The sequence below is a fragment of the Nicotiana tomentosiformis genome, chromosome 2 (assembly GCF_000390325.3).
Source record: "Nicotiana tomentosiformis chromosome 2, ASM39032v3, whole genome shotgun sequence".
NCBI lineage: Eukaryota > Viridiplantae > Streptophyta > Magnoliopsida > Solanales > Solanaceae > Nicotiana > Nicotiana tomentosiformis.
The window spans coordinates 81,382,571-81,395,881 of NC_090813.1; the positions used below are offsets into that span (position 1 = coordinate 81,382,571).

Consider the following 13,311-nt stretch of genomic DNA (forward strand, 5'->3'; position numbering starts at 1 on the left):
TAGTCGAAATCCCACGAATCTGATGCCCACAATGCAGCCCAAGAAGCATATAAGCCCCGTTTCCCGCTCTCGCAACACTGCCACGACAGAAGAAATGTGTAGAAACTCATAACCACTTGTCGAATCGCAATTCATGAGTCTCTCCCCCCGACAAGAACCATTGCCTCATTTTGGACTGAATAACTATATTAACTCTTCAATATGCCTTATATAAATCTGATCGCATTGATCCCAAGTCCAATAATCTTGTCTCACCCCAGTACAAGGTGCTCAGGCAATAAGCCACCTCAGACACTGCCAAAGCCTCATATGATGCCACAATGTGCTAACGAGCTATAAACTTGAATGTGATACATAAGGAAAACGAATTCCAAAAAGAACTACTCAACCTACATAGCTGATTTAAAAAACCAAAAAGATGTTATGAAATTTCCCAAAAAATGAGAAACAAAACACATACGGATAGATATGGGGAACTGTAGTCAACGTCACACTGTTGCAGCATGCAACCCGATCCACACATGATACCATTGTGGCATGCAACCCGATCCAACCATGATACTCATGGCGGCGTGCCACCTGATCCAAATAACATATTCGTATACCCAAGGCGGCGTGCCACCCGATCCACACATGAGCATAAATAGGGAAGTACCCATCAAGCCAAAATGCTTATGCCTACGAAATACCCGAATGTCAACACAAGCACGCCAAGTGCACAATACAATCCTTGGGAAGATAGATAGCGCCATACGCTACAAAACTCAAGCACGACTAAGGTGCAATAAATGACCTGCATCTCGAGAGCCCTCCTGCTCATATAATACCACAAACTATATGGGTTCTCAATACGAGTGCAAATAATCAAACCGTATCACAACCCACATGGCACAATAGAGTATTACATGAAATATCTGACGACAACAATAACATCCAAGGCCCGAAGACCCATCTGAAAACAATGTTGTGCTAAAATGAACACATCCGGCCTGATATTGAGCCAGCATTCACACTTAGATCCATCCACGAAACTCAAGCCATTTCTGATCGTACCACACAGGGCTAATAACCTTTCAAAGATCCACAATAACCATTTTTACCATCACACACAAGAACATCCGTCAATCCGGAACAAACTCTTATGGTCCACAACCCAAGAAATAGAATGCCTCTTAGGCATAAACCCTCGCACTTGCGATATCACCATGACCTCTTATATTCGGTCTCAATCTCTAACAATCAAGTGACTGACATGTCACACTTATACAAATCACCTCGTGGGGAATGCTCCCACAACCATTCCGTCCAGGTAGCAAGGTTCGCAAATCCATACCACCAACCATTCTAATTCTGTAGAGTGAATAAAAAATCTACAAGTAAATACACAAGGCTTATTCCACATGACACCGATCTCAGGTGATGCTAAAGACAATACTAGCTTACACTAAACATCTGAATTCTTCCCTGCTCATCCGATCCCTTGACGTTCTTGTCAACAGTGAACTGCTACCTTGTTCCTCAGCTTTCAATTTCCCATGCCGCTCACTGCTCTTAACATGACGATACGTGAGATACCTGAATTCCATAATAACCCCTGATCCACTAATAGAATAAACACTTCATCATGTAGAGACCTTTTATTTAGGTCATTCTAGAAGAACCAATGCAACACGCAACTAAATTCTCAAACCGCAGAAAAATACAAACCTCGAGTAGTGGTCTAAACCACCATAATTCTTCCGGGTTCCATCTACGCATAACATGCCATAATACTCGAATGCCACCACATAAAATCAATTACGGTGACTGTCAAGCCTCACACGTACCTCTACAAATCAAATGTATAACTCAACACACTGAAGGAACTGATCATTGCCACCATCATGCCAGTTCGGCCATTGCTAACCAAACTGACTTCTTCTAATTTACCCTGGACTTGCCTTAGGAATAATAATGGTTCCATTCAAAAAATAACGAACCCAAATCCGCACTCATCCCGAGTGACCTTATTTCATGAGACCACGTTGTCTCAAAACCCATGAACCATCTGATACCCCTCATTGTGCGCATATTCATATCTTTTACTGGTACACCCATTCTGATAATTCCTCTATGAATCCGAAGTTACTTTCCCCCATTCCTCCAATGTTGCACCGCAGACCGAAGATAACATAGAACACTCCCGGCCCCTTTCATAATCCACTACAAAAGCTCAAATACTTAACCATACTACTAGCTCTAATACTTAGGCACCTCACTTTGAATTGTTTTTTTAACCCACTATAACCATTGGTGAGAGCCACCCACTCTGACTTGTTACCCATTATGATCAAATTCCAAGGCCCTGTTAGCACATGAACACCCTCTCAAAGAAGTAACCAGCTGAATTTCTTTACTTATACATCACATCCTCACGAAGCATAGGCTTTGAGTCTTCTCAAAACGTGAACATGAATCACTAAGGCCAAATATAAGACACATTCCTGAAATCCTTTGCTCGAACTACCACCGATGTTTTCTTTCCTTAGTCATGGTAACCCACCAATACACCGATAACCAGAAACTGCACTAGTTGAAAACTACGCAATCCAATCGTAGACGGTGGGGCTCTCCCACTTAGCTTGAAGGCACTATTGCATAACCCTAGAACCCACCAAAATTCCTTATCCCATATTGACATGATCTTGCACAATCAACCCGTCACATTTCCTCGAAATATTTATGTTAAACATTTCATGAACATTCTGAATCACTAGCCGCATTCACATATTTGACCTCTTACTGGACAGTCAGTAAAATTCTTTGTAGAATTTTCAGCTACACCACACAACCGCTAACCTGTTCACAGGAGATATCCCACATGTGGAAATTCCATACCGACATCCTCCAACAACGTTGCACCGAGTACAATTACCATGAAGACAATAATACATCCCGAGTTCGTGCTCATTCACCACCTTTACAAGTCCTTTCACTCCTCATGGACATCAACTAAAGGTGCGACAATACATTTAAAATCCAAAGACTTGTTGTATCCTGCTTCATATTAAGCAACTCCCTCCTATCACACCCAATATTCCTCAATATAGTAGCCAATATTCCAAATTAAGCCCGTAGACCTAGTCACTGTCCACCATAAATGTCACGCCGCAAAACCGAGTAGCGTAACCAGTGTTCAACGGAGTGAACCCGACCGAGCAAGACTATTATATTTCCTTCTACCCAAACTCATTCATGCATAAGGAGAATATATATATATCTTTTTAAATCAAAATAATAAAGTGATCATGTCTACAATACCAATTTCTTACCATTAGATACTTCATTTAAAGTCTCAATTTCACACACAGTTTTCATAATCTGAAATGTGAATATTAATTCAAACACAACATGACAAGTTTGACATTCCAACACAAATATACAACCCACACTATGTCTACGGAGCCTCTAACAGATACAAAAGAATACTATGATAATGCCGCAAACAAGGCCCTGGCAATACCTCAAACAGAATACACAAAGTACAAAAGATTCATGACCCCGGTATGAAGTGGGGCTCACTAAATCAGTTGGGAAGAAGGTGTATTGCGATCACTGATCAATATCTCCTGATGTGGAACCACCTGCATCCATTTAAGGATGAAGTGCCCCCGGAAAAAGGGACGTTAGTACCGTCGAATAGCACTAGTATGTATAACTAAACACCCTCTCAATAAAACAAATAATACCAACAAGAATATCATAATATTAATGACATCAAACCTCAATTTAGGATCAAGAGAGTATTCAAATTAATTTCCATATCTCACATTGGGAGATTTTTAGTATCGATATACCATTGTTCACAATATCATTATTCACAATACCAACACCACCGTACTCTCAGCACGGAGTTCGATCACGAAATAATCGGCTAGGCTATCTCATTAGAGACATCAACCACAATTACTCTTAATATCAATACCACCATCTTTAACATGGTGTTCGATCACGACCCGATCGGCTATGTTATCCATTAAGGACATTGACCGCAATTACAATTTTCAGCACAATCACGACCATGTGCACGACATGGTGTCCGATCACGACCCGATCGGCAATGCTATCTTATTCGAGACATCAACCTTTTTATATCAATCATCGCATTTCATACTTGTTTTACATCTTTCGTCTCATTGGCACTAGTGGACATTTAGTATTTCTTGCTCACCTTTTCAATTTCAAATTGCATCATCATCATTAAAAACAACAAATTCAATTGATATAAAGGTGTGTAGTACACATGGGAGCAAATTAGAGTCTAAGGCACATAAAGATATTTCACAAAATTTGGCATAATAGCCTTTGTTCGAACTTGACTTGAAGTCGAAACATTATTAATGCACAACTCATACTCGAACACATCCTCAATTGATAATATAATATGAATAAAGAATTTAGGATACTTATTGAACATATATCTTTCAACACAAACTTACTCGGAATAACCAATTTTATAATGAACCACTCGGGACTTACATAATTTACATGAATATCATGGGATTCGATTCTTAGAGAAGAGTTTAGCCAACATACCTTAATTGAGCTTCCATAAACTCTAAAATGTTCCGGAATTCTTAGCAACTTCAATCTATTGTAAAAATATAACAAATTGAATCAAAATTAGGAAGATGCTCATGGTTCAAGATCATTTGAGCATTTTATCAAACACTAGGTGTGCATTAAGGTTTCAAGGTCCTTTTATGGAGGATTCCATCATCCCACAACCAAATCTTTACCATTTTTAGCTCAAAAATCTTCCTACACCCTTTGATAACAGATGGATGTAAAATAAACAACTCTCATGCCCAAAAATTATCTTGCTAATTACCCGTTTCTAGAAACATTCGAAATTGAGGGTTAGGGTGTAGAATCTTACCTTTAGGATGAAGACCTTGTGGGTTTTCCTTGTTAATATTCCAAGATTTGAGCAAGAATTGAAGAATCAATTATTAAGGAACACCTTCTCACTCTAGGGCACTCTCTCTCACTCTAAAATGTCAGATTTTGGCTAAGAAATGGCCCAAATCCTGTATTTAACAAAATAGGGGTTTTAAAACCCCAAAAATGGGGCTCCAGAACAAGGTCTGCGATCGTACAATCGATATGCATACCGCATATCGGTCGCATAATTGGCATCCAGAACCGAAAAAACTCTATCTGTGTCTGCGGTCACTATGCGGCTAACAGACCTGTTCTGCAGTCGCATAATGGACCGCAGAAATGCATTTCGCTGTCAAACGTTTTCCTTTACTTTCCAGTGCATTGTTCAACCCAAATAGCCTAGTCCGGCACCATGAAACATTATTTTTCCCTTGCAAAATTTTACGGGGCCTTACATTCTCCCCCACTTAGGATCATTCATCCTCGAATGAGGCTCAAACTCTGTTATTAGCATCTTATGCAACTCAGTTTTCATACCACACACCAGCAGCCCCAAATTTGACTAACTCCTTAAATTTCCAAAAAGTTCACTAGAGTTTCCCCTCTAATTAGGCCTATCCCCATGTCATAGAGCCCTAGAACCACATCCTAACAGTATATACATAATCCAACAATGTAACATAATACAAAACAACACCAATTATGGCCTCACATGCAATATATTACAAGAAAGGAACACTCTTAACGCCAATTGTAAAAATGATACAAAATTCATAGAAAGTAAGTCTTATAATTTTCCTAGATCACAACTTTATAAATACATGGTCATTCAAACAAATAAGGATACTTTTTCTTCATTTCTTCCTCGGCCTCCCAAGTAGCCTCTTCAACCTGTTGGTTTGGCCATAGCACTTTCACGGATGCAATTTCTTTGTTTCTCGAACTTTCGGACTTGCCGATCAATAATAGAAACTGGAATCTCTTCATAAATCAATTCTTCATTAAGCTCAATAGTCTCAACTGGAACAATGACTGTCGGGTCTCCAACTACTTGCTTTAACATAGACACATGAAACACCGGGAGTACTAATGACATCTCAGGTGGTAGATCAAGATTGAACGCCACCTCACCGATCCTCTGAATGATTCTGTATGGTACGACATACCTCGGACTCAATTTCCCTTTATTACCGAATCGCATTACGCCTTTCATGGGGCAACTTTCACGAATACCCAATCATCTTCTTTAAACTCCAAATCCCTACGACGAACATCTGAATAGGATTTCTGACGACTTTGAGCAGTCTTCAACCACTCCTTAATGATTTTAACTTTTTCCATAGCCTGATGCACGAGGTATCGCCCTATCAACTATGCTTCCCCAATTTCGAACCACCTAATTAAAGATCTACATCTCCTACCATATAAATCCTCGAACGGTGCCATCTGAATGCTAGCATGATAGCTATTTTTGTAGGAAAATTCTATGAGTGGTAAATGATCATCCTAGCTACCTTTGAAGTCTAGAACACAAGCGCGCAACATATCCTCAAGCGTCTGAATAGTCTGCTCTGCCTGCCCATCAGCCTGCGGGTGAAAGGCTATACTAAGATTCACCTGAGTACCCAAACCTTGCTGAAATTTCTTCCAACAATTAGCAGTGAATTGTGCTCCCCGATCAGAAATGATGAAAATCGGGGTGCCATGCAACCTGGATATTTCTTTGATATACAACTGAGCATACTGCTCCGCTGTGTCGGTTTACCGGCAAAATGTGTGCTGACTTCGTGAGTCGATCCACAATCTCCCAAATTGAGTCAAACTTGCGCAGAGTGCACGGTAATCCTACCACAAAGTTGATATTAATCATTTCCCACTTCCACATTGGAATTTCTATGTTTTGTGCCAACCCACCAGGCCGTTGGTGTTCAGCCTTCACTTGCTGATAATTTGTACACTTCGCGACAAATTCAGCAACATTCCTCTTCATATCATTCCACCAATAGACTTCCTTAAGATCATGATACATTTTCGTTGAACCTGGGTGCACGAAATACATAGAAGTGTGAGCTTCATTCATAATTCTTTCTCGGAGAACATCCACATTTGGAACACATAGTCGCCCTTGGTACCTTAGTGTACCATCATCCATGCCAAGAGAAAAGGCCATGATCTTATGTTTATGAATCCCCTCTTTCAATTGCACCAATAATGGATCGTTGTATTGCTTTTCTTTGACTTCAACAACAAGCGATGATTTCGACCTATTTTGCACAACTAAACTTCCTTCACTAGAGTGCGCAAAACAAACTCCCAAACTAGCCAATCGGTGAACTTCCTCGGCCAATGGTCTTTGATATGCCTCCAAGTGAGCCAAACTACCCATGGATTTCTGACTAAGAGCATCTGCCACAACATTGGTCTTTTCCGGATGATATAGAATATAAATGTCATAGTCCTTGAGTAACTCACGCCATCTTCTCTACCTCAGATTCAATTCCTTCTTTTTGAAAATATATTGAAGGCTCTTATGGTCTGTGAATATATCCTCATGGACCCCATATAAATAATGATGCCAAATTTTCAATGCAAACACCACCGCCGCAAGTTCTAAATCGTGTGTTGGATAGTTTGTTTCATGATTTTTGAGTTTCCTAGAAGCGTAAGCTATCACCTTGCTATGTTGCATTAATACACACCCAAGCCCGATCCTTGAAGCATCACAATATACCACAAATCCATCTATACCCTCTGGTAGGGTCAACACCTGTGTCGTAGTCAGTCTTGCTTTCAATTCCTGGAAACTCATTTCACAAGCATCTGACCATTTGAACTTAATTGCCTTCTACGTCAATTTAGTCAATGGAGATGCAAGAGTAGAAAACCCCTCCACAAACTTTTTGTAATATCCAGCTAAGCCTAAGAAACTGCGAATCTCTATTGAAGTTGTAGGCCTCGGCCAATTTTTCACAGCTGAAATTTTCTGAGGATCAACCTTAATTCCCTCACTAGAGACTACATGACCCAAGAATATGAACGATTCAAGCCAAAATTTATACTTTAAAAACTTTGCATATAACTGGTGCTGATGTAGGGTTTGTAGAACTACCCTATAATGGTCGGCATGGTCTTCTCGACTTCGTGAATATACAAGAATATCGTCAATAAACACTATCACAAAAGAGTCAAGGAATGGCTTAGAAACTCGATTCATAAGATCCATGAAAGTTGCTGGGGCATTTGTTAGCCCAAAAGACATCACTAGAAACTCAAAATACTCATACCGGGTCCTAAAAGCTATTTTCAGAATATCCCGCTCCCTGATCTTCAATTGGTGATACCCGGATCTTAAATCAATCTTAGAGAAGTACCTGATACCTTGCAAATGATCAAATAAGTCATCTATCCTTGGCAGTGGGTACTTATTCTTGATTGTGCCCTTATTAAGTTGCCGATAGTCAATACATATTCTCAGTGACCCATCTTTCTTTCTTACAAAAAGAATCGGTGTTCCCCAAGGCGACACACTTGGCCGGATAAAACCCTTTTCTAACAAATCTCTCAATTGTTCCTTTAGCTCCTTCAATTCTGTCGGTGCCATTTTGTAGGGTGGAATAAATATAGGATGCGTGTCTGGCATCACATCAATCCCAAAATCAATCTCTCTGTTTGGTGGGATCCTAGGTAGTTCATCCGGAAAGAATCCCGGAAATTCATTCACAACAAGCACAGACTCAAGTGTAGGTACCTCAGCATCGGTGTCCGTAACCCATACCAAATAGTAAATACATCCCTTGTTGATCATCTTTGTGCCCTTAAGGTAGGAAATAAACCTACCCTTCGGAACTACCTTGTCACCCTTCCACTCAATAGCTGGCTCGTTTGGAAATTCGAACCAAACAGTCCTGGTTCGGCAATCAAGCTTGGAAATACAAGAATAAAGTGAATCCATCCCCACTATAACATCAAAATCTACCATTCTCAATTCAATAAGTTCGGCCATGGTGTACCAACCACATAACATGACAACACAATCCTATAGACCCGCGCGGCCAAAATAGACTCACCAATCGGAGTAGATAAAGAGAACAACTCATGAAGCTGTTCCGGTTCTAGCTCAAATTCCATAGCAACATAAGGGGTGACATATGGCAAAGTAGAACCTGGATCAATAGGAGCATACACATCATGATGTTGGACAGTCAATATACCTGTGACAACATCTAGAGAAGCCTCTGAATTCTGGCGACCCTTTATAGCATAGAAATGGCCGAAACATCCTGAACTCTGTGCTCCACCCCTAGCTCCACCACGCCCTACGGGTGTTGGAGTGCCTCGAGCTGGAGGTGGTGTTGTGGATGTAGTAGCTGTAGAACTAGCTGGCTGTGCCATGCCCCTGCCCACACCCTGGCGGGACGAACGACAATCCCTCTAAAAGTGACCCCTCAATTCGCATCCTTAGAATATGGGTAAGTCCATGTAGCATATTCTTAGGTGCATCTTTCCATACCTTGGACATTGGGGCCTTCTCTGCTGCTTGAGTCTACCACAACGACGACCCTGCTGGCAGGAGTGCATATTGCCTAGACTGGGCCTAAAACGGCTCCATTGCTGGTGCTGATTGGGCCATGATGGCGGTGCACTAGCCGAAGACTGAGCAAAAGACTGGGATGGTCCTGACGACCCTCCCCTGAATGTAGACATGCCACCACCAGAAGAACCACCAAAGTTGCTAGTAGACCGGGCCTTATTACTACCCCCTCACTCCATTTTGTTCCTCAATTTGTGAGTCTCTGTGGCTTGAGCGAACGCCACCATCTTTCCATAGATCATATCAGAATTAAAGGCTGTTGTAGCAGCCTCATTAATTACCAAGGGACTAACTCGCTGCACAAAGCGGCGCACTCCAGCCTCCATAGTGGGCAGCATGTAAATAACATACTTAGACATGTACGTGAATCTCATATGGTAATCCCACACACTCATGCTACCTTGCCTCAAGTTCTCAAACTCAGCAGCATGGGCTGCCTTAGTCTCGGCAGGCAAGAAACGATCAATGAAGGCATCGACAAACTCACCCCACCTCGTTGGAGGGCTCCCTTCTTCACGGGACTTCTCCTATAGTTCGAACCAAGAATATGCCACCTCTTTCAGGCGGTATGAGGCCAATTCCACTACCTCTGTCTGAGTAGCACGCATAACTCGGAGAGTCTTGTGTATCTCATCAATGAAGCCCTGGGGATCTTCCTCTAGGTTAGTACCAGTGAACACTGGAGGATCCAACTGGAGAAACTTGTTCACCCTGGAACTAGCAAATTCCCTTGGATAACTAGAAGAAGTAGGCCCAACACTCGATCTCTGGGTCTGACAAGCCACTATCTATTTCAACATTTGTATGGCTCCCTTAAGATCAACATCAGACACACCAAAATTAGAAGATGGAGCTGGAGGTGGAACTGGAATATCAGTTGGAGGAACCGTTGCACCATCTGTAGGTGTAGGGACAGATGTGTTCTAATCAGTTGTGGTAGAATGAGGCAGTGTGGTAACTGGGGGAAGATCCTCACCCCTCAGGTGCCCGCATAATTAAATATAGGATCAACTACCACTCCTGGGGTGGCATTGGATCTTCGACCAGTTCTTTCCTTCTTCATAGGTGTCATGTACTGAAAATCAGAGCAACTCAGTAGTTAAAGGAGGAACAATCTTACAACCAACTTTATCGCATGATCAAGAACATGAAAGAAGGGTATTATTCCTAAATGCCCATGTAGCATCCTAATTATAGATGTGGTCGACAACATGCCGATAATAAGGACTCTACTAGACACGGCTCCGAGACATTCTAGGGCACTTTAAAACCTAAGGCTCTCATACCAAGTTTGTCACGCCCCAAAATCGAGGAGCGCGATCGACGCTCAATCGAGTGAACCCGGCCGAGAAAGCCTATTAGATTTCATTATACCCAAACTCATTCATGAATGAAGAGAATATATATATATATATATATATATATATATCTTTGTAAATTAAAACAATAAAGTGATCATGTCTACAATACCAATTTCTTACCATAAGTTACTTCATTTAAAGTCTCAATTTCATGTACATTTTTCATAATCTGAAATGGAAATAGTAATTCAAACACAACACGATGAGTTTGACTTCCCAGCACCAATATACAACCCACACTATGTCTATGGAGCCTCTAATAGATACAAAAGAGTACTATGATAATGCCGGCAACAAGGCACCGGCTTAACCTCAAAAAGAATACACAAAGTACAAAAGATTCATGACCCCGGGATGAAGTGGGGCTCACCAAGTCTGCAGGGAAGAAAGTTTACTGCTATCACTGATCAATATCTCCTGCTGTGGAACCACCTGCATCCATTTAAAGATGCAGCGCCCCCGGCAAGAGGGATGTTAGTACCGTCGAATAGCACTAGTATGTCTAACTAAAAAACCGCTCAATAGAATAAATAATACCAACAAGAATATCATAATATAAATGAAGGCCTTAATCAACATCAAACCTCAACTTAGGATCAAGACAGTGTTCACAATACCATTATTCACAATACCAACACCACCGTACTCTCAGCACAGAGTCTGATCACGACTCGATCGGCTAGGCTATCTCATTAGAGACATCAACCAAAATTACTCTTAATATCAGTACCACCGTCTTTAACACATAGTCTGATCACGACCGTCAGCTAGGCTATCCATTAAGGACATCGACCAGAATTACCATTTCAATTACAATTTCCAGCACAATCACCATCATGTGTGCGACATGGTGTCCGATCACGACCCGATCGGCTAGGCTGTCTTATTTGAGACATCAACCTTTTTATATCAATCAACGCATTTCATAATTCTTTTACATCATTTCGTCTCATTGGCACTAGTGGCCAAAATTATAAAATCATTCTTGGCACGTTGGCCGTATTTAGTATTTTATGCTCACCTTTTCAATTTAAAATATCATCATCAACAACAACAACAAATACAAATCCAATCAAGGTGTGTAGTACGCATGTGAGCAATATAGAGTCTAAGGCACATAGAGACATTTCACAAACTTTGGCATAATAGCCTTCGCTTGAACTTGACTTGAAGTCGAAACAGTATTAATGCACAACCCATACTTGAATACATCCTCAATTGATAATATAATATGAATAAATCATTTAGTATACTTATTGAACATATATCTTTCAACACAAACTTACTCGGAATAGCAAATTTTATAATGAACCACTCGGGATTTACATAATTTACATGAATATCGTGGGATTAAATTCTAAGAGAAGAGTTTAGCCAACATACCTCAATTGAGCTTCCTTAAACTCTAAAATGTTCTGGAATTCTTAGCAACTTCAATCTATTGTAGAAATATAACAAATTGAATCAAAATTAGGAAGATGCCAATGGTTCTAGCTCATTTGAGCATTTTACCAAACACTAGGTGTGCATTATGGTTTCAAGGTCCTTTTATGGAGGATTCCATCATTCCACAATACAATCTTTACCATTTTTAACTCAACAATATCCCTACACCCTTTGATAACACATGCATGTAAAATAAATAACTCTCATGCCCAAATATTATCTTGCTAATTACCCATTTCTAGACAATTTCGAAATTGAGGGTTAGTGTGTAGAATCTTACCTTTAGGATGCGGACCTTGTGGGTTTTCCTTGTTAATCTTCCAAGATTTGAGCAAGAATTGAAGAATCAATTATTGAGGAACACCTTCTCACTCTAGGGCACTCTCTCTAACTCTAAAATGTATGATTTTGGCTCAACAATGGCCCCAAGTGCGTATTTAACGAAATAGGGTCGGGTTTTAAAAAATTCAAAAATGGAGCTCCGGAATAAGGTCTGCGATCGCATATGCGATCGTATAATCAATATGCGGACTGCATATCAGTCGCATAACTGGTGTCCAGAACCGGCAAAAATTTGTCTGTGTCTGTAGTCACTATACATCCCGCAGACCTGTTATGTGGTCGCATAATGAACCGCAGAATAGTTATGCGGTCACATAATCGACCGCAGAATTGCATCCAAACGGACCCTCTCCTTCTTCACTTCTGCGGCCATTGTGCGGCTCGCAGAGTGATTCTACGGTCGCATAATGGACCGCAAAAACACATTTTTTTCTACAATCCTCACACACGTAAGCCTAGTCCGGAAACATGAAACATTATTTTTATTTTGTAAATTTTTACGGGGCCTTACATTCTATCCCAAATCACTCTAACTTTCCCCAAGGCATGTAGCTATCCTACCACTAAACCCGTTTGCTATTCTGCCAATCTCACACTTTGGTAAAACCCTATCTTTTAAGCAACTAATCGACTTTTGCTTCCTTACAC

At 40.7% G+C, this 13,311-nt stretch overlaps 1 protein-coding gene across 1 annotated transcript in view; it reads right to left on the reverse strand.

The window, feature by feature from the left end:
* Window positions 1–1,439: 1,439 nt before the first annotated feature.
* Window positions 1,440–13,311, reverse strand: part of LOC138905143 (uncharacterized) — a 30,478-nt gene continuing 18,606 nt past the window's right edge. Inside the window, exons 2-8 of the mRNA XM_070193649.1 lie at window positions 10,530–10,589; window positions 10,102–10,302; window positions 8,991–9,174; window positions 8,302–8,880; window positions 6,838–7,329; window positions 2,254–2,344; window positions 1,440–1,575 (exon numbers count right to left, since the gene is read on the reverse strand). Of these exons, the coding sequence (XP_070049750.1) occupies window positions 1,440–1,575; window positions 2,254–2,344; window positions 6,838–7,329; window positions 8,302–8,880; window positions 8,991–9,174; window positions 10,102–10,302; window positions 10,530–10,589 (1,743 nt within the window). The remainder of the gene's footprint in view (window positions 1,576–2,253; window positions 2,345–6,837; window positions 7,330–8,301; window positions 8,881–8,990; window positions 9,175–10,101; window positions 10,303–10,529; window positions 10,590–13,311) is intronic.